Raw genomic sequence first — 22,662 nt, forward strand, 5'->3', positions numbered from 1 at the left:
GCCAATCGTCAGCCAATCAGGTGGCTCCAGTTGTCAAGCATCCTTCGCACTCAGAAAACCACAGCTGCCACAGGAGCTCCTCCGCCGGAATTTTTGTTTGTGTCCGTCCTTCCCTAATCTCTGACCACACACACTTGTTCACTTGTGACAGGCAGCCGCTGCCTCTTGGCCACAGCCCAGTCACCCCCCTCGTCTTCTGCGCCGCCCTGAGACATCTGTGTGTTGAGAGGCAAATAAGCAGGAAAACTGGGGGAACTTCAGAGTCAACTGCTGGAGCAGAACAAGGGGGCCCCCTCTGCAGAGTTATATAACAGTCAGAAATTTAGTTGTATGCTCACATGAGGAACATCACTCTCTCTTTTGCAAACGCATGCCGGGCTCTCATATCATGAACATGGACATTAGTTTACATGCATGCTCTGTTTTTGTACAGTCTGGCTTAGGACAAAATCTCATCCAGATATCCTAGTGATTCCTTCTAGACATGAGGTTTGTTCACTGTGAAATGGAGAGGATGTGATCTCACCTACTTAAAATCCAACCTATGTCGTTTGTCGTTTATGACTTAATCCAGGCTTCCCCTTTGTGTTAAGAGTCCCTCCCCGAGCCATACACATAAAAAAATTTGTGTTCCTCAAGAGTTTTGTATCTATGGAAAAACAGATCTAAATATTTCTCCTAATATTGCAAATTTAGGGAATTTCTCAAGAAAAAGTTAGACATTTTGGGAAATACACCTAAATGCTTTCTGACTGTGAATTAAATGAGGAGACGGATACCACTCTGTCCATGAAATATAATGGACAGAAATATAATGTGTTAATTTGTGAGTTTTAGAGGTGCTATTTGCTGGATTCTGTTACCTTCAGACAGAGCCAGACTGTTTCCAGTCTTTTTGCTAAGCTAAGCTAAATGGCTGCTGTATCCTTATATTTAACATATAAATATTAGAGTGGTATCGATCTTCTCATCTAACTCTCTCCAAGAAAGTGAATAAGGATATGTCCTAAATTGTCAAACTATCCCTTTAAAGGATTCTTTACAGCAGCATTGAATATTTTGCAGTAGAAGCCTAAATCCCTTGTTCTAGCACCTTATAGAAACCCTTTTGTTTAAAATGTACCCTCTTCCTCTCCCCTCCTCTGTCTGCTATTACTCCTGAGTACATGGTGGAGAATAGGGCAATGTTCTTGGAGGCTCTGGTAGGAGTGAGGGATGCAAGCTGCCGGACGTCAGACTTGTATACAGACTAAATGAAAGAGGGGGGAGATTCAGCAGTGACCGAGGCTCAAACTGTAGAAAAGAAACCCCCTTGTGTTCACGACCAAGACGACTAAAGACCAGGCCCGGATGTTGCTATCTGTCCCGTCATTGTCTCCTCAATGTTGGCATTTGAGTTTGAATGATGGCTTTCAGTTTAGCCAAAACATTCCTAGGACGCTGTGTGGGAAACACCCTCTTTTTCCTGTGCTGATTTGACGACGTTCCATTTGTTTTCTAATCTTGCTGCACAGTTGAGTGCAAATTAGCTGGTTTCACCACAGGGCATCCAATCACATTTTAAGGATTGATGGGTGGGAGTTGTTCAAGCACTAAGGAAGTGGGATTTACACATCCAAAAAATATAATTATGAGATGCTGGGTAAAGAAAACCACCGCAACAGTTGGGAGCAGCGCTGCTCCAAACAGTTATTTCTCCAGTCCTGCACATGATTTGCTGAGCTTCTCCTGGAAAGCACCTTCTTTCCCACTTTTCCCCACAGCCACTCTGCAGTGAGTGGCAGTGACAGGAGGGCTTTGATGTGTGACACCCGTGATAGAAGCGCGCTCCACGCTGCTGATAGCATGACCAGAATAGCATGTGAAAGAGCAAGAACATACAGCTAGCATGAACATTTATGTCGCCTACTTTTCATGTTTGGGGATGGGTGTTTAGTCCACTTCCAGTGGGGTGTAATCACTTGATGTGAAAGCATATAGTATGCAACCATGTGACAGGCAGAAGCCACTTTATCTACTCCACTGGCTGAGCTACACCAGCTATCACTCAGCGCTGGGAGGAGCGTTCACCACTGTTCACACCACAGCATTCCAGCCATAGCATCCTCTTCTCTACTGTCAGTAAACCCAAACAGCCAGCTTGACTCAGAGCACATGGGCAACCTGTAATCAAGCTTGGCCCTGAAACTGGCATGTAAAAGTAAATCCTGTGTTTATATCTGAGAGAGGCCTCCCTCATGGAGCGACTTACTTGATCTCTCACAGGAAATACATAAGATGATGTTAAGCTTTAAACCAATCTCTGGGATTAAAGATCTTGACTATCACCCTCCACCTCTTCTGTCTTTCTCTTCCTTTGTCTCTTTCTCTTGATCTGTGGCAGTCTGCCCATCTCCGGGCCCCTGTGCTCTGGTGGGTTCAGTGGACTGGTATGCAGCAGGAATCTTTGGATCAAGGTGATTTCACGCTCCTCCACGTTTTCCCAGGGCTTTGGCCGCTCTCTGTTACCTCTGTGCAGCCCGGAGTGTGTGATAGCGGCTGACATGTGTTATCATAGGACACATGCACAAACAGCAGCAACAGGGTAAGGCTGCTTTATCTGTCTAACACCTCTGTTTCCCTCAAGTGTCAGTGCTTTGAATGTCTGGTGTGGTAGGCTTCTTTGGCCTCTTGCAGAGAGACCCCCTTTGGATAAAAACACTGACCCAGGGATTTGTCAGCCTCTTCATGCACAGAGAAAGGGATAACCCTCTGACATGAAATCTCAATTCTAAGATGAATCCTCTCAAACATACACCCCCCCCCTTTGAAGTAGAACTAATCTTGCTAACCTTGACATTCCCTCAGAGACAGTTCCCACTCTCACTTCACAGTCTGCTCTCATAATAGCGCCACAGTGCTCTTTTATTTTTCTCAGTGAAACTTCATATCTCATTCAGCTCTTTGGTGGAGACTGTGAAAGGGGGGAAGTTTGTGAAGCTGCTCCAGTCAAAAAAAAAAAAAGGTTCAGCTCAGCTACTGTCATTCAGCTCGACTCAAAATTTGCTCCAACTGCAAGTATGCTTACACATGATCGGAAGCAGCAAATTTAGATGCATGACCAGATTTTTTGTGCATTTCTCTGAAAAACAATTTAGCACTTACAACTGCACAGTGAGCCTCACGGAACTGAAATGACCTTCATAGATCAAAAGTGATAGGGAGTTGACAACTTCATAACTTCCTTTTCTATTATAATCCTGCCTTTTTACAGATTAGATCCTGTCTTAGAAGGACAAAACAACAAACACTTTTTACAAGCGCTCTCTGCAGATTTGCATGTCCATCCTCATACTTTCATCCTTTGGCAAGCCACCACGCCAAAGGACTTCCTTTATGGAAAGCTTTTCTCTGGAAAGGGATCAACATGCTGTCCACACCCTTTGCCATAAGGATGTCTGCAACATCACACTGTGTCCCCGTGGATTCCAGCTCATGTGGCAGGACTATGACCTGATTAAAAACACCAATGGTTTCATTGGTACTGGCTTTAAGCATGGGCTTTCACACATTATTCAATAGTGAACCTGTGGTCACACACAAATGGAATTTCTACACAAGCTGCAGTTATATACTAAGAGTTTACAGCCACACTAGCAACCTGTAGCTATTTGGGTGCTCAAAAATGGCTAAAAGGTTAATACAGATAAAGGTGGATGTAGAACACAGCTGTGAAGAAATTAAACAGACCTGCTATTACGAATGCAATTAATTATACGGTCCTCCTATCCTCCCTAAACCTGAGTAATCTGACACAGAGGCCGCCCTGTAAGCTAGCAGCAGATAACTAAAGGTACTACATTTCTTTAGTTATATATAAAATTACACTTATTTACAAATTGTATTATTAAAACACTTGAGAAGTTTTCTTTCAGGTAGTGCAAGAATTTGAACATCTTTTCTACAACTCGTGGTAAGAACAATGCATTACTGGGAAACTTAATATCTCATTAATGATCACTATTGTTAATATTATTATATTATTTCTACTTGTTCTTTTCTGGTATCTCTCAGTAGCAATTGATATGTTCATGTATCACCTTTCAACAAAACGTGTATCTGTCACTTCAAAGAATTGTTAGGTTTGTGTGTGTGTGTTTCTGTGTTTGGTTATTTTATCTGTAATTACCTGGTTCCTTCTCTTTTCATTGTTTGGATCTAATTTTAGTTCTCATTGTTTTATTTCCTTTTTTCATTAACATCTGCCACATCTCTCCACAACTATTTTTTTTGAATCACATATTATTTTGATCGCTTAAGTTGGTTATTGTGTAAATAAAATAAAATTCAAAGTAGCCTAATCAATTTAACACGTAGCTCAGTTGTTAAAATGTTTATTTTAAATGTCCTTTGTGATGTTAATGATTATTAGAATAATGCTGCTGCACAAAATACGTATTTAGTATATATTACTACTATATTTACTATTTAATATTATACTATACTCATACTCATAATAATAAGTTAGACTATTTTATTTCAGCTTTAATATACTTGTAACAGACAATACTAAATATCAGGATACTAATAATAATCATGTTATATATTCTGCTGTATGTTGTTAAAGTAAATGCACTGTTTATCACTTGTTTTTTTTTTTACTTTTTCTGTATGTAATAATAATAATAATGTTTTATATTTATATTTGTACACCCTATATTTCATGCAGGCTGATCTAAAGGCTCCATAAAAATGGGCTGTAGTCTAAACCGGTTGTGGAGCAGATGACGCCTGCGTCATGGTCGGTGTGTCTGCCTCTTTCAAAGTATTGCAGGCAAGCAGAGATGTTGAGGGAAAGCCGATAAAGGCTGAATAACGAGGCAGGAAGCCAAGCAAGCAGTTCCTAGAAGAGCAGCAGTTAAAGGGGCAGGGTTTCTTCCAAAGCGGCTTTTATTGTGAAGGCGTCTCAGCGGATGTACTGGTTGTCGCTGTGGCCGGGGGGGAGCACGGAGCAACGCAGAGGAAGAAGTAAACCGAGAGGCAGCAGGACTGGAGCAAACCCAGCACTCTGAGCTTCATGCTTCGTCCTGGGCACTTCTCCTCCTCCTGTCCACTGTCGACAACATTGTGATATTATTTATTATTTTTTTATTTTTTTATAATTAAGTAAAGAAAAAAAAAAAAGCAGAAGTTGGGGGGGGGAAGAAGGGGGGCGAGTCATGGAGCTTTATTGCCTGGAGTCGGACATAACCGTGAAAGCCCAGCCTGACCCAAACATCCTCTGTGATGACAGAGTGTTGCAAAGTTTATTAACAATTGAGGAAAGTTTTTTACCCCAATGCTCGTACTTCCAGCGGGTCCAGAAGGATATTCAGCCTTATATGAGACGAATGGTTGCAGGCTGGATGCACGAGGTTTGTGGACGTTTTATGCGCTGATGCTTTTAAGCTAATGAGGGTTTTGTTGTCGTTATTGTTGTTGCATGTTTACACGCATCCTCAGGCTGATTTTGGCCCACAAACAGGGTATTTTAGTTCGTGGAGAGTTGTCATGGATGTTAACCTATTTGACAATTGAATGACAATGACTCACCAAAGGCGTGGGAGAGTCGGAAATTCCACCGCGAAGAAAAATTTCAGCTTCAAAGAAATAGCCTAGCTAGATATTTACATTGATTAACAGCTACAGAGTTGGTGCTTTTTGCCATTTAGCACACTCGGGCGACAGTGGGGGGGTTGGTCTTAATTAACACAATCGAAAACCCGACATTTTCCCTTCAGTGTAATTATTATTAATTTTTTAAAAGTGGCTCGAGCTCAGGGCAAGCCAGGCAACGTGAAGTGCAAAAGCACTTTCATTTTTAAAGATTAAAAATCCACTTCATGTTAGCGAACGCTTCTTCTTCTTAACTGTCGGGAACGATTGTAACACGACTTGTGGACATTTTGCACACTTTGTAATGCTCCCACATGATTTATTTTAATTTTAATTTTTTTTTTCTCGTAAAGACGGCAAGCCCCAACAAGGAAGAAGAGGCGAGGGGGGTTTTGCTGAACGACTTCCTATTGAACTAATTTGTTTATGTCTTTTCCTGATTTTGCAGTTTATGTCTGACTAAAGAGATTTAAAAAATTAGTGATTTAACCTTTAACCCGAAGACAACTCTAGCAAGGAAAAATCAGTCTTGTAAGCAAACCCACCCCACACTTTGAACTGTTCCTCTGCTTTAAAGAGCACATATAAATAAACTAGTTTTCTTTTTGACTTTTCCTCTTTTAAATACAACCTAATATTTATTGTGAGTTTTTTTTGTTATATTTCTGTCTCCTTCTAGGTGTGTGAAGAGGAGAAGTGCAGCGAAGATGTCTTCCCTTTATCCATTAATTATTTGGACAGATTTTTAGCAGTGATGCCCACTAGAAAGAGTTATTTGCAGCTTCTGGGAGCTGTGTGCATGTTCCTAGCCTCCAAGTTAAAGGACAGCAGGCCGCTATCAGCAGAAAAACTTTGCATGTACACAGATAACTCCATCACACCACGGGAACTGCTGGTAAGAACTGGACTTTCAAAAGCCCCATTCATTCATTCATTTGTTCATTCGTTCATGGGAGCATAAAAAAATGCAGTGTCACATTTTGGGATGATTTTATAATGCTAATAGCTTAATTTGTTTCACAGGAAGTATGCCATTTTCCATATAAGTGGAGCTGTGCACAGTACAGCCACATCCTTTCTTTGGATCCATGTGGACTGGAGAGGCATGTGATGCCATCTAGTGCCAGTTATGCAGCATAGAATTTGGATTATCTTAAAACAAATGAATTTAATCTGTTTTTCCAATAGATATAAAAGGATTTATACTATAAAAACAGCCATAAAGTACTTTACTTTTACCTCCTCACATCTAAATCAGGATTAATAAGAGGGGTACATTTCTTTATAATATCCGCAACAATACTTTGATCATCTTTTACCAATGTGAAGCTTATTAAACAAACTTTTAAGACATTAAGGGGATGGCTGCAACTAACTGTTATTTTCATCATCGATGAATGTGTTAATGGTTAGGGTTAACCCTAACCGGAACCCTAATGCTTTCTGGAGTAATCCATTAATCATTAGCTTTAAAAAAATGTCTTGGACTGTTGTTCGGACAAAACAAGAAGTATTGATAAGGACACATTATACATTAATAACACCATTTTCTAGACAACGTGATAAACGAGAAAGTAATTATTAGTTGCAGCCCCAGTGAAAAGCAGCAAATCCTCCCAGCTGTTAAACTGGGACGAGGGACTCCACATGCCCTCTATACATCCTCCTGCGTGGCCCGCAGCTGCTGAGGGAAATGACATTTGTCCCATTTGATGCTCCTTATTGTCGTAAGACTCCTGATTCCTGGATATCCTCACAGGATGCACAGAGGACGCAGCGAGAGCCAGTGAAAGATGCTGCAGCTCTTCCTTGTAACGAACACTCTTTTGCTGCTGCCGCTTCAGCTGGAAGAGAGAAGTTTAAGGGGGTGGAGGGGTGGCATGTGTGTGTCGGGGCAGCTGTCCAGGAAGTGAGCGCAGCGACAGCGAACCTCCGCCCCGCTCATCTCAGTCAGCAGTCTCCTCAGGGGCTAAATAGGTTAAATGCAAGAATGTGTATGACAGGTTATGTACTGAAAACTCACGTAAATGTGAATGACATTTCACCTAAGCATCTGGTGACTGGGGTGGGGCTGTCCCTGACAGTGTTGGGGTTTTGGTGTTTACTACACTCGCTTTTTAGGTGACACATCTGTGTGGAGGAAGTGAGAAGTTGAAATCATCGGCATTTGTTCATCGCAGTTTTTAAAAAGAATCTGTCACATGTTGCTCAGTCTGCCTGTACTTCCAGTAGATGTCTGGTTTACTGATGTAAATAGGATCAACAAAGTAATAGAAACACATTGTCAGGGTAATTCAGTACAGTAGATGCCTTGACTGTGGACACCACTTCCTACTAGTTGGCTTCGTTCTTTTGTTTGAGACCAAGATGAGAAAAGTCAGGAAATGCTGCAAACTGCAGAACTTTACGGACCTGTTCTGATGCTTCACTGCAGTAATATCAAATTCAATGTAAAAAATGTGCAACTGAATATGCACACGTTTTAAATTCACTCTGCAGCGACACTTGTGAAGATTTTGAAACATTTAGAAAAGATTTACTAAGTACTAAAATTTGAGAGACCGTCTCCAAATCTGTCTTTACTTGTGGAGGTCTGAAGAGAATCTCACTGCTAAATTAGCAGAGAAAGATTTGTGGAAATCCTGGGTCAGCCATTCATGTGTCTGTGAGTTTGAAAACGTTGGAAAACTCTGGGTATTTTTTCTGTGGGGGGAAATTTCATTAGTTCTGTTGCTGATAATGACAGCTGAATGTGTCTCTGCGCTTTTCTAACTATTGTGCAAAAATGTCTTTCCAGTACCACTTGAGTTTGACATTCACTAACGTTAGCGGGTCTTAAAAGACACTGACAAACTTTGGTACACATTAACATGTGTAGAGTCACACCTTTTATGCCTAGAGAGATACTTAAGTCACACCCTTGTTCTTGCTGTTAGTCAGTCAAAATACTGGAAGCCAAATAGGAGAACATTAAAACTTTAGTAAACTGACTGGTTGTGAAGACTGCCTTGACACACAGGAAATTAAGTCATTTAATGTGTGCACTTTTTTTTTTTTTTGCTGGTGCAAAGACCTGACTGCATGAAGAGTCAGCTCTGTGCTGCTGCCTGTGCAGTGCAAACTCATGGTAGCTGTTTGAAGCTTGTGACAGGAAGGAAGGGGCTAGCTGCCTCATTGGCAGGGCCTCTAAGCAGGGCAAAGCTTGTCACATGCCGGCGATATGAACACAAAGGATGCGAGGAATGAGAAAGGCACGCAGATAATAAGATACAGCGAGGAGAGATAAAGTGAAGAAATGTTACTCTTCTTACAGAGCCATTTCCTCTGGGAACAGGGACGGACTGTGATCTTTTTCACGGTCAATGGAGGCATGGCACCTTGCCATTTAACCCTCTGACTAAGTAGATTTTGCCAAGAAGCTGAATTTGAACTGATCGTCTTTTCTTTTTTTTTTTTTTCTTGTCTTTTAGGACTGGGAACTGGTGGTGCTGGGGAAATTGAAGTGGAACATGGCCTCAGTCATTCCCAATGATTTTATAGAGCACATCATACGCAGGCTGCCCCTTCCCAAAGACAAGGTGGCGATGGTCCGCAAGCACACACTCACATTCATCGCCCTCTGTGCCACAGGTAACGCAGCTGCATATCATTTCATGAGCCTCATGTGCTTGCTCACTCTCATGTTCACTTCGCTGCCTTGTTATTCCTACATCCACCAGAATATTCCCACACACACAAACATTCTCCCATCGTGAGTCATCTGTGACCTCTTTCTTCTCTCAGCATACTCCTCTGGCTGCCTTATCCACTTTTTAGTCTCTCCTCAGCATGTAGTAGGGGTTTTCTCAACAGAGGACCAGCTGCAAAAAGCTGCTTAAAGTTTTCATTTCCTCGTTTCTCCGCTAAGTGCCTGAGAAAAATCCTATCAGTGCCGCGTTTAGATTAGCCACATGCACGGTAATGGTAGCGGTTGTATCATACTGTAACGTTGCTGTATGACTCAGGTGCAGCTGAAATTCTGCGCTACCACGACTGTATTGTTTGTTGACAGAGAAGCTTCCAGGTATAAAAAGTCAGGGCACTGATCCAGTGATCTTCCTTCCTCCTCCCATCCTGGCCTCATGTCCAGAATAAACTCTGGAGGCTCTGGAGAAGCGCAAACTCAGATGTCCCCTTAGGCCTCTTCCTAGGTGAATTTTCATGGCATTCCTTTGTCTATACTAGGAATCCCTGTAATATTTTCATATCCTGGATAGAAACACTACTGCAGGATCACCTAATACACATAATACACAGCACTCCCCTGTCACAAGGCTGCCTTTCATCTGCTACTTCCTTTCAGCTAATTCAATGAAGGAAATAAAACAAAGGAGGTCACTTCAGTGCTATGAAATTCCTCACAAACGCCAGTGCAGTCAGATCTGGCCAATAAGCACTTGTTTACTAGAGCTAGTTATTGGAACCATAGGCTCCTTCAATGAGTTTCATGCCCCGTTTAGCACAGTTTTAGTGTCACTTTTTTTTTATATTTGGGTGTGTTTCAGTGGTCGCCTCTGCTATTCATAAGCAGCTAGTTATATCCAAGCACAAAGCAGCCACAGTGGAAAAAAAGGAGGCCTGCTGTGGTTCTGCAGTAATGTAAATGTTTGGAGTTTTATATGGAGTTGAGATGTTATTCTTATGATGGAGGAGCTCCTCCTATGGACAGCTGGTCCCTGGAGGAGAAGATGGGCGTAGTGAAGCAGGCTGCTCTCCAGGGTTTAATCAAAGCTATCAGGCCACCAGGACTGGTTTGAACTGGGCTATGGCGATGAGCTGGTTTGGACTTGTGCAACAGTTGACAGCTGTGTAGGCCCGTTCCCTGCCTTTTGATATTAGTGTTTGTTATGTACATGTGTTGAGACCAGAAAAAGCCTGTGTGTTGTAACTGTGGAAAAACCACCAGGGGCTGCTGTCATAAAACATGTTAACGCTAAAAGTAGCTCCTAACTGGCCGGGTTAGGAGACACTCCAATAAACAAGGGGTGTGTCAGTTCCAAGTGTTTGCTCTTAAGAGTAATTCATAGAGCACTTAAGCATTAAAAGTAGATCCTAAGTCTGAGAGAGGGTTGAGGTAGTAGAGTCACTAAGGTCTACTCATGATCGGTCATCTGCTGCAGGAAATGTTGCAATAATAATAATAAAATCGTAATAATCCTTCTGCCTACATTACCCACAATGCAACTCAACCACCAACTGTCTATCACTCAGCTTATCTATCTACCTATCTATATACCTATATATATATATACCTATCAAACACGATTTCAGTTATTGGTTGACAGGTATCGGTCACCTGTTAACCATTCACTGTAGCCACAGTGAGTACATGAAAACATGATATCATCCATAGCAACGGGGTCAATCGCACCTCTTCTCTCAGCTTCTCAGTTCTTCTGTAAAAATTTCTCTGAGCAACAAAGATTTCAAGAAAAGGAAACCCTTAGTGAAAGGGCCGTTTAGGTGGACTGAAGACTCCTACAGGTCAGATAAAATACTTTGTGATTACGACCCCAGGGTTTCCCATAAAATGTAAATGACTGTCAAGGCGAGAGCTGAAATCATGAGCTTCAGCTCGGTGCTTGTTGTTGATGTCCCTTGTTGTTCTCTCCATGGCTGCCTCCTCTTCTGCCTCCTCCATCCAGGCCTGTTGTCACTTAAGTGTTTTAGACTTGGATATGGACTGGAGGGAGTTGTTCCTGGAACTCATTTCTCAGCAAGTAGGAGGCTTCCTACTCTGTTTTTCTAATCAGGGCTGTAGTTTCTGTGAAGGAAACCGCACAGGTTCCTCCGTGTAGCCCTGTCTGTTGAAATTCAGACTGTGGGAAAAGTCAGGTTGAGCTGTGGATCATGCGTGTTGGGGATGATTCAGATGTCTGCACCTCTCATGCATCTCTCATCCTTCCTCTGGGCTGGCTTTTAGTGTTGCAGCGCTTCGTGTCACAGTTACAGATGTGATTTTCGTGTGTCGCTATGGCCTAAAGCTGCTGCTTTACTAATTGCGCATTAATACTCTTTCCTCTTTCCTCGCCAGATGACCGCCTAGCCATGAACCCTCCTTCCATGATCGCCACGGGCAGCATGGGAGCTGCTGTCTGTGGCCTGCAGCTGGACCACACTGACCAGAGGCTGAGTCGAGACAACCTGACAGACCTGCTGGCCAAGATCACCAACACAGAGGTGGTGAGTGCCACGGTGAAGGAGATTTATACCTGCCAGAAGTAATTACTCAATAGTTTTAGTGCTACACAACAATGCGTTGTTAATAATAATGATCATTGCAACATCTCACGACAGCAGCATAAAAGGCCCTTTGGTAAACAACAGCGATGACTTCAGTAGTGGCAGATTGAAGCTATTTACTTTTCATGGAGAGAGAGGGAGAGCAAACTTTTGGCTCTTGGCTGGGGAGCCAGACTCCTGCTATAAAGAGCAGCGGCAGAGGGAATGTCTTCTTAAAACTCAGAGCCCACATTCTTGTGGTAGGACACATGCAATTTCTTTGCATGGCTCCCGCTTTAGCTGTGTGCCCCTCCTGGTGGAGGAATATGTTCGTAATGAAGTGAACGAGTGTCTTTTCCAGGAAAGGCCAATGAAGACACAGAAAAGTTACCCAGGCTGGCCTCATACCTGCCGACGCAAACTTTTGGACATTTTTGGATGATTGCTAATAAATGAACACACACTGACTTTTATGGAATGGCTGAGTTATACTGTGAATACAGTGTAAATACATTTGAACAGTGTGCAACAGTAAGTATTAGAGTATAGAGTTTATACTCTATACTCTACAGGTGCTGGGTTATAAACAGGTGCTCTCTTATAAATACAATGGCGGTGGACGGGTCTCCATGGACTTTAATGCATTATAGAATTTCATAACAATTCCTAAACTATAAATGTCATCAAAATGGCATTTTGTACAGTTGATCAATGTGCAATATTGAGCATTTTGAGGTTTGAGTGGAGTTTGTACTGTATGCACGTGCTGTGCTATAAATACAGTGGGAGTGAATGGGCCTCCATATATTATATTAAGTCAAAACTTGCACATGCCACCATAATGAGATCATGTACCGTTTATCCATGTGGACTAAGGAGAGTATAATAATGGGAGTGAATGAAATCACAATCTGGCTAATTTAAAAAAAACTACATGTACCATATTTATCACAGTGGGGGATTTTATTGTCACAGTATCTTGTGACACCAGGGGACCAGCTCAAAAGCCTATAAATCCAAAAAGACCACAGTCACTGGGCCAGAGGAGCGACACGGTTGCCTCTTAGCTTGATGGCCACGTTGCCATGGCGACGAGTGCCCCGCAACCCAGCCGTCACAACAGGCGCGCCGACTGCAGCCCATCGGGTTCCAATTATCCGTACATTTCAAAGGAATGCTGGCCTCTTTGCGAGCCTCGGTGCATTCTTTAAGATTCCTGCAGTCGGCTCAGTGAGGCAGACCTCCCACAATCTTCAACACAGACCTGCAGAGGGGACGGAGACAGAGAGAGAGAGAGACGATCCCCTTTCACAAGAGAACTTGTCCAAAAACATCCGGTCCCACTGTCCTATATTCTGTTTTACACCCAAACTCAGAGGGTCAGGGTGCAGTAGGTCAAAGCCATTTCCTCTAGGCCTCCACATGGGACTGACCGTGCTGTAAACCCCAAGGGCGGATGGGGGGTGGAGAATGGGAGTCCAGAGTTTCAGATCTGCTTATCTGTTCCCTGATAGACCACAGAGCTCTTTTAGGACCGTTGAATCCCTCTCTTTTCCCCTCACTCATTCCTTCAGACGTGCACAAGACTTGGGTCAGAGAGGACTCCTGTGCCCGCCATGCAGCTCTGTGTTGTTGGTATCGGAGTGTACTGGTACCCATTGTTCTGGTCATGATGCAGACAGGACCACCTACCGCAAAAAACATAATTCCCTGCTGGTATGCCACACATGTGACCAAGGCTGTTAAACGACTCGTACGTCAAATGTGCCAGAATGCCAGATTTTTGCACGCTAGTGTCTGCGGACAGGTGTACGAATGAAACTTTCCAGAGTCAGTCAGTTCATCGGTGAATAGACTGAGCATGTTTTAGTTAGATTAACTTTTATTTGTGTATCATGTAGTGTGTCATGTAGAGATCAAGCTGAGAAAACCAGCTGAATGTGGGGCTTTCACACAATATCTTATTCATGTCCACGGACCATGGAACATTTTTCTTGAAAAAACATTGTAAAACATTTGATCTTTAATATTTTTAATAATTTACAGGCATTTATGGACTTTAGGCTCCTGTTTCATTTTTTCTTGTTTTTTGGGTTCCTGGCAACTTTGAACTTTGTTAAATTAACAAAATTAAAAGTTTTATTGCTGAGTTTGTGTTGGGGAAAAAAGGATACTATGCATGTGTGCTAAAGACAGTTTAAAAGATGCTAAACAAAGTCATAAATGAAAGTCATAAAAGATGCTGTTTGGTTGGTGTGTAAAAGACCTAACTCTCTTAGAAGCATTTACACACTAGCAGAGGTGTAATGGAAATGTGTACGTGTAACAGCGTCTGACCCTTTTTGTTCCAGGATTGTTTGAGGGCGTGTCAGGAGCAAATCGAGCGCGTGCTGGCCACCAGCCTGCAGCAGGGCCAGCAATACCGGCAGGAGACTGGGATCAGAGCAGGCAACAAAGCGAGGGAGCAGCAAGACCAGTCCAGCACCCCCACGGATGTACGTGATGTCAACTTATGAACTCCCGTCGCCGCCCGACTCGCACACCACTCGTGCCTGTCTACCAGTGAACTAACAGGGTTGAGCGAGGGGGCATGAGCTGCCAGTATCCATGTCAAGTCACTGCGACGATGTGACAATCTATGAACTTTTAGAAATTAAGAAAATTCTAGTTTTTCTCCTTTTTTTGCCCCATTCATACCCAGCTGGCTGTACTTTCACCTTTTGTACGGGCCACATGTAATCGAACAAGCTATTTAAAAAAGAAAAAAAGGTAAATTCTTGAAAAACTTGATAGTGCCTTAGGTTTCTCAGAATGGAAACCTGAATATATTTTCATACTTGAAAAAAAAAATAACAATTATATAAAATATACATATTTCTTCTGATACAACCTAGAAAAAATAAATATGATAAATAATGTATATTTAGCTATCATTTAGTTATGTTACTCTTTTATCATCTTTAGCAAACAGTTATCAATTCACAGTTTTATCTGGGTTTTTCTCATCTGAAAATCCATGTAGTAGTGATTGAAATGCTGATAATACAATACAAGGCATTTAAACAAAGCTGATATCCAGCCAGAGGAGCACTACTGTAGCTAGCTGCTCTCTCTATTTATCATACTGTGTGCACCTGTAGCACTGCTTACTATTTATGCTGAAACGTGCTGGCCAGGAGTGGGCTGGGCCTACTCACAAAGGAAGGACATGAGGGGGTTTGGGGTCTGAAGCAGTGGCTAATGTCTGAAAACAGAAGACAAGGTCAGTTAGTAAGGTCTTGATTTCACTGCTAAAGCCACAGGCTGGTGCAGTATGTTAACACGATTGTGTGTACATGTATTTGAATTCAGCGAGGCCACATGTAACTGTTCTGATTTTTATGTCTCTCCTACATGTTAGAGAGCAGGTAAAAGTGTTTAGTAGTTTGTTTAGAGGGACTTTTTGCCTCGGTCAGGTAGAGGCGATGTCATGTTACCAGTTTAAAAGGATATTTGGCAAGTTTTTACAGGTTTGAGAGGAAAAGAATGAAGATTGAAGGGTTTCTTGTGAGGTTTTTGGAAAAGATGAGCATGTGGAAAGTGGGGGAAAAAAAGGCCAGACGTCTGGATTGATGAATAATAGTGAAACAGCGAGGATGTTAACTTAAGCTACATGATGTCTCTGCAGTTGCACAATACATGAGTGACACACAGAAGGAGGAAAAATACCTAATGAGGTCCGCGGGGTCATTTTGGGTGTGCCGTAGTTTCTCCTGTTATCAATATTACCATGTAACGTTTTGGAGAGAGGGCGACTTATAACAATATTGATGCACTTTTAAAAACACACTCCTTAAAATTGGTAAGGGGATGGTGGTTGAGGAGAGTTCAGTGGGTTGTTAGGGTCATTTTTTGTTTTTATTTTAGTTTTTCTTTAAGTTATTTGATTTTTTTCTGGGCTGGATTCCCATGGGGTAATGCACGTTGTCTTGAAAGCTACGCCTCAACAGGTGAGTAGACGTAGGAAAATTGGTGTTTTAGAATAATAGTGTAGAAACTTCGGAAAGCCAAGTCACATGTAGACTTAGATTTTATTTTATTTTTTTTTATTCTGTTTATTTACTTGAACTTTTGTTAATTCATAGCCAAAACCTTCCAATAGTTTTTTCAAAGAGTTACACACATACTGTGTCCAAAATATTCTTGTTAATGTTTTGCTCTTTTAGTGTAAACTGCTCTCTGAACTGAAATTTTAAAACTGCCATTTTTGTGACTTCTCTCCATTATAGACATGGGTAGGAAGGAGTTTACAGTGTGAAAGTTTGTATATAACCAAATTTCCCTAAGAGCAGAAATGCCAGAAATCCTCATTTCGTTCTAGAACAGACATAGTTTCTAAATTGTATTCATGCATGTTCTGTTGTGCAAAAGCCAAATGTTTTTTTCTAAAAAAAAAAGTGCTTTAAACAGACAAAATTTTTATGCTTTTAAAGTTTTTGTGTATAATTTGTAAAACGTAATTCCAAAGTGAGCAAAATAGATTATACACATGATTCTCTTGCTGCTATGAAGCTTTTCTTTTCTAGTCTTACACAAAGATGCCTTATTGTGATTCACTTGTGTGCTGCTATATTATGAATTTTGTATATGTAACGAGTCTTCTTTGCTTTTCTGTTGTATGTGTACTGGAGGGAACGTAACGCAGTTTTGGTGCGGGACTGGAAGTACTTGTGTTTGCCAATCTTTTTGATTAGCATGTTTTATTCTCTTATTGTTTCATGTGTATCTTCATATTCTATCATATTCTTGCTGCTTCTTCGTAATGTTTGTGTACCTCAGGTTAATTTGGACGGATAGAGCGAGAGCCCATCTCATCATTACCTCATCACACTTCATCACGTCACACTCTGAATTTGTTGGACGGGTTTCACTTTTTTTCTGTCTGGATGAGAGGAAGCATGATGCTTCTTCTCTTTAAGTAAAAAAATATAAAAAAAATCAACCGCCAGATTCCACTAGTTAAAGTGCCTATACTTTTGAAATAGGTGGTTTCATATATCTGGTGCTAAGTCAGAAACAGCTTATACTGTATGTTATACATGTATCAGAAAGACAAAAAAAAGTTGTTTTTTTTCCTACTCAGAGTTTCATTGGCATGTTTAGATCAGTTCAAGTAAAGTGGAATATTGTTTATTTTTGAGGTACCCATTTAGTCCGAAGTTTAAACCACGGGAATGTTTTTTCGTTGTTCAGTGTGGTTGTTTTTTCCAAACTCCTCTCCCACTGTCCCCATGTGCAACCACACAGTGTACCTCAACAATTTCTCCTCAATAAATTGGCTAAAATCATGTGACTGATTTATTTATTTGTCTCCCTCCCTACAAAGTTTGGTTTTCTTCTCTGCATAATTAACAATTCTGGGGGATTGTGCCTTTAATATAATGATTATCCTATTTCCTTGTTGCCACTAGAGGGCCAGTAAACCACTGAGAACATGGACAAGTGATAAAAAAAAAAAGTGGTACTGCTTTCGTGGTTATTTATATATCAGTACCCAGGCCTGCATCTGAAAAAAAAACAAGATTAAATTTTTCTGCTTATCATCATTTTCTAAAATGATCCAATGATCAACACGTGTTGTACATACAGTTGTATTCAGGGTAACTCAATATAAAATACAACGAAGTAAAAGTGAAAATGCCTAAATTATTAACAAGATGTAGAGAAGTAAGGTTTCCGTGCATACTTCTTTGCTTTTCATCTAATAAACGAATTAAACCAATTTAATTTTCAATAGAACGAAAACTGGATTTTCATTTAATAATTAGCTGCATTCATGACATAAAATTGTAATATTGACGAATACATCATAACATTTCTGCCAAGTGTAGTTATTTTTATTATCGTTATCATTGTTATTAGTAGTTGTAATAGCATTAATGTTAGTCTTACTTCACGCAGCTCTGCATTGCGATTCGATTTGCGTCATGACGCAAGACGCTACGTCACACAGTTGCAGATGAACAAACCGGGAAGTTCCTCGCGACCGGCTGCTGAAGATGTTTACATTTAGTTTAACGCTCGTGCGACAGTAAGTGATTATTTACCGGCTTAATTTCCCTTTTTACATCTTCAGACCACCTGAGCATGAATGAACTGGTAATGTTTGTCTGTTCTGCATCAGCAGTATGTGTCCTCTGTCAGTCGGTAGAGCAGCATGGCGGCTGAATGTGAAGCTAGACGTTTAGAAACAAAGTCCTGAATAAGTTCAGGCGTGAACAGCGTGTGTCAGCCTTCGTAGTTCAGCCGTGCATTTGACTGCGTTGTTATCGCCGGTAAAATAGATTCATATGTTTAAGCTAATTCAGTGCCATTGCTTTGTTTTCACACAGTGGGGAAACACAGTACAACAAGGACAAGCTGCTGCAAGGTACGTTAAATAAAGTCAAGCGTGAATTCTGCCGCATAACCTTGGCTAAAAATGTGGGCCTTATTATACCATTGAAGTATACTGACTAAAGTCAACTGTACAGACACTTTATCATCAATGCACCGACTGAAAACAAGGTACTTTGTGTTTTTAGGTCAAGGCGTGGACACTCCCCTATCAGAGACAGGTGTGCATCAGGGTGAAGCAGTGGGACGATACCTCAAAGACATAAGATTCAACAATGTGTTTGCCAGTAACTTACAAAGGGCCGTACAGGTAAGACATACTCATGCATTTTTAATTTGAACAGTGTAATTGGGTTACTGAGACTAACACAATTTTTTTTTGTTGACTGTAAGTAAAATATAAAATAAAGCCAGCCTTATTCTTTTGAACCTTCTGTCCCTAGTTATGAGATTTTACTTCAGTTTAAGAGTTGCATGGTCAGAGTATAAGAAAAAAAAAAATTAAATAAAACTGCTTCAAATTTGGATAAACATAAGGTTGCTATTAGGAGTCGCAGTAAGTCACGGCCCATGTTAGTGCAAATTCTTTTTTAATAATGCTTGATAAAGTAATTTATCAGAGTTACGTTAAAATTTGCTTGCATGATGAAAGTCCAGAGATCTTTAATAGCGTGAGACCATGACTTGTAGCATTTCATATGTTGTTGGTGAAGCTTCTCATGTGGGCTGAGGAAATTTCCCAAGAATAAAGTCTTTATTTCATTATGACCATTGCGCAACAGCCTTTCATCAGTGACCTTTTAATAAAGTGATTCCAGACCTGGAAAATGTCCTCCAGCCAGACCTCACACATTTTTCCCTTTTAATCAATAATCAAAATCTTAAATAACTCTTTTGTGATAATTTGTCTAATAATAATTTGCAGAATGACGCTTGCTTTTGCTTTAAATGGAACCACAACATTTTATTTTGGAGGTTCTCACCACACCCCAGTGTCACAGTTGAAGTTTCAAATCTCCACATTTGTCTACAAATAAGCGGTAAATTTGTATTGCTTGATTCTTCCTTGGTTGGAAGTTTCCCATCAGGAACAAATACTTCAGTCAAACCAGTAAAATGTCACAGTTGTTTTCTCCTGATCGTGAAAGACGAGAGAAAAACAGGATGCATATGTATGACTTCCAGATATTAAATAGCTGTGTGAACTTTCATGTCTCTGTGGGCTTTGACTCATTGATTCTGACAGCGTATTCATTATTTTTGTAGTTTGTCCACGACAGATTCTGTGGCACTTACAAATGTAATGAGTCAGTAATTTCCGAATTATGTTTCCTCCATCAGACAGCTGAAATAATTCTGAGGAACAACACTCACTGTTCTGGCATGAAGATGGTTTTGGAGCCGTTACTCAGAGAGAGGGTAGGATCTTTGGGCTTTATACCACTTCCAAATATCACAGCTTTACATGTAGCGCTATATCACTTTCTTTCCTGAGCTCTAAGCTGTGGTTCTGTTGCTCATGCAGGGTTTTGGAGTTGCTGAGGGGCGACCCAAAGAGGATCTGAAGAACATGGCAAACGCTGCCGGCCAGTCGTGTCGTGACTACACACCACCAGGAGGAGAGACGTTAGATCAGGTGAGTCAGATTTAGTCAGGATTCATCATTTGGATACTGATTTAGTCACTGTTTGAAAGTTGAAAACAGACACTTGGAACTTCAAGGTCAAAGGAGTATTGCTTGTACAACAGCGCCATGTAGTGTTCATTTTGGGAGATGGCATTTTAAAACTCTGGACACATATCAGCTGCAAGACTCAATGTTTAATGGCAATTATTTATCTTCAAAATGTGAAAAACTTGTGTGAAGGTTCTCAACAGTGTATATCAGTTTTAGATGTAGGAGAATATTCTGAACACCTAAAAGAAGCAAATTTTCAAATGTCCTGTTTCGTTTGACAAACAGTTCAAAACCCAAAGATATTCAGTTAACAAGGATAGAGAATAATGAAAAGCAGCAAATCCTCAATGGAAAATTTTAAGCACTTTTTAATTAATTAACCATTTCAACTCTAAAATCCTTATACACAGTCTGTACAAGGACAAAACAATATAAAGAAAAACCTGAGCTGACAGAAAACAGACTCTGTTCAGTTTTTGACTCCCAGCCATTTGGTGATAGTCAATGCGGGGTCTCAAACCTGCTGGAGTTGGGCAATCTTTCAGATCTCTTAGCTCTGGATAATGTCACCTTGCTTCCAGGTGAAGCTTCGATTCAAAAAATTCCTCAAAGTGCTTTTCAAGCAATTGTTGGATGAACACGGCTCGTCACGGCCAGATGCCTGTGCGGGAACATCAGCAGCCGGTGACGCTGCAAACGGGATGGCAGCTTCTGCCTTCGCTTCTGATGGTTTGGCTGACGACGGTCTGCAGGGACTGTCCGCCCACGTTCTGGTCGTGAGCCATGGCGCCTACATCCGTGTGGTCATCAGGCACCTTGTAGAGGACTTAAAATGCTCTCTGCCTCCAGGGGTGAAGATGTCCCAGCTGTTGTCACCCTGTCCAAACACCGGCATCAGCCGCTTTATCCTCACTCTGAGTCGGTCCGAGTCCGGCCCGGTCCTCTCCACTGCTCGTTGTGTTTTCACCAACAGAAAGGACCACCTCACAGCTGCTGAATAGTGTTGGGCGAGAGAAATGAGGTAGAAGTTTCATGTGTGTGGTGTCTGTACAGATACACAGTATATCTGACGTACACTGAAACAATCATGAACACAAAAGGGAATAAGAGGCAAAGACCTCAAAGTTACCACAGGTAACTGAATACAACAATGCACAGGGTAAATGAAGTTTTCTCAGTCATCCATTGTGTTTTACTGTGGATCAGTTGTCCAAATAATTGTGCAGTACTGTATCATTAGACCATTTCATCATTCTTCCCACTGTGGGCCAGTAAGAACTTGTGTCTCATACTACTACGTATTTACTAGTATTCACTTTCTTGCGTCTCTTTATCATGTTATACCAAAGCCAGACTATTTAATGCATTATTGAACACTTGTCAGTGGGCGTGGCATTTTAAAGTTGATGCGTCTCCTGTGTTGCAGTTGTGGAGCTGCTCGTTTTACTTGTGCAATATAAGATGACAACACTGAATCTTTGTTGAGTTTTTGTTTGACAAAAAAAAAAGTTAAATGTATATGTAGAAGTGACAGAAGGTTTGCACGTAGACTCAAAATGCTGTGAAACATTTCTGAAATCCGCTGACGTATTTGCTGCCCAGTGCTGAATATTCATAGGTGTTTTAGGCTCTTTTTTTCTTTTTTTAGAGTATTTTTTTAATCTCTATTGAATGCCTGAGCCATGCTGCCCATAATGGCCTCAATACTTCAAACACAATGTGATCTATTTATGTCAATACTTCAAAAATAAAATTGATCTCCCATTGAAGACAAAGCTACTTTTACTATTTTAATACATAACAGAAGGAAGGAGGGAGGAAGAATCACTTCTAGATCACTGTCACTCATGGTATTTATACTTTCAGGAAGACTTTTTGTGTTTGTTTTTTTCCATTATTAACTGCATAGATGCATTAAAACGACATTAAAACTCTGCTTATATTTTAATACATCAGTAAAAATATTCCAATAATATAATATATAGCAATGTAGCTGTTAAAGGGGGGCGTTTGCTGCATAATGAGCACTTTTACTTCTGATACCTTAAATTACACCTTTTGCTCATGCAACTTTTGTACTTATAATAAGTTGGGTTTTGAAAGCAGGGCGTTTACTTGTAATGGAGTATTATTTAAATTTGGTATTACTTTTAATGAAGTAAAGGATGTGAACTCTTCCAGTAGTCAGGTAAAGGCAACACACACAATCCACACTCGGCGTCCCTGATCTGAAAGGCTCTCAGGGTGTAATGAGACAAATATTGGATGTCTTTAAAGACTCATAGGGATCGGTTTTCTCATCCTGAGTGACTGGGAAACATTTGAGCACCTTTGGGCTCTGTACAACTGCCACCACTGAACTGTGCATGCAGTCACACTTACAGAGCAGCAATTCAGTATTTTGCTGGTAGTAAAGCATCTCAGATTGTCATTTTCTTCTTAAAGCAGTTAGTTTTGTTTTTTTGGCAAAGCAAGCAACTGTCATGAGACCCAAAAGTCTCAGGTTTACTCCTCATCAGTTGGATCTTTAACATCTGATTAATAGTTCATTCATTCAAAATTTGCACCACTGAATTCAGCTATAACGGCTCCTGCATCCTCTATCTTGTAACTTTGCTATGGAGGGATTGTGTCAAAATCTAGTTTTAAGACCTTAAATGTTTTAGTTTATTTTGTGGTAAAGTTTGCTTTATTAAAACGGCTTCCGTTTCTGT

The 22,662-nt window shown here is 40.9% G+C and overlaps 2 protein-coding genes across 3 annotated transcripts; both read left to right on the forward strand.

Moving 5' to 3' along the window:
* The first annotated feature begins 4,981 nt into the window (after positions 1 to 4,981).
* On the forward strand, positions 4,982 to 17,222 carry LOC121176331 (G1/S-specific cyclin-D2-like). The gene is made up of 5 exons (XM_041030379.1): positions 4,982 to 5,393; positions 6,314 to 6,529; positions 9,105 to 9,264; positions 11,708 to 11,856; positions 14,247 to 17,222. Exons 1-5 carry the CDS (start codon positions 5,199 to 5,201, stop codon positions 14,409 to 14,411), a joined length of 885 nt encoding a protein of 294 aa, XP_040886313.1. The 5' UTR covers positions 4,982 to 5,198; the 3' UTR covers positions 14,412 to 17,222.
* A 662-nt stretch (positions 17,223 to 17,884) lies between these two features.
* tigarb (TP53 induced glycolysis regulatory phosphatase b) lies at positions 17,885 to 21,858 on the forward strand. 2 transcript variants are annotated; one of them, XM_041030224.1, is made up of 6 exons: positions 17,885 to 17,965; positions 18,267 to 18,304; positions 18,459 to 18,580; positions 19,612 to 19,689; positions 19,796 to 19,906; positions 20,530 to 21,858. In XM_041030224.1, exons 1-6 carry the CDS (start codon positions 17,934 to 17,936, stop codon positions 20,947 to 20,949), a joined length of 801 nt encoding a protein of 266 aa, XP_040886158.1. In that variant the 5' UTR covers positions 17,885 to 17,933; the 3' UTR covers positions 20,950 to 21,858. The 2 variants fall into 2 exon arrangements, with proteins under 2 accessions (XP_040886158.1, XP_040886159.1); XM_041030225.1 differs by having other exon boundaries at positions 17,953 to 18,033.
* The last annotated feature ends 804 nt before the right edge of the window (positions 21,859 to 22,662 follow it).

This window comes from Toxotes jaculatrix, chromosome 22 (assembly GCF_017976425.1).
Source record: "Toxotes jaculatrix isolate fToxJac2 chromosome 22, fToxJac2.pri, whole genome shotgun sequence".
Lineage (NCBI taxonomy): Eukaryota > Metazoa > Chordata > Actinopteri > Toxotidae > Toxotes > Toxotes jaculatrix.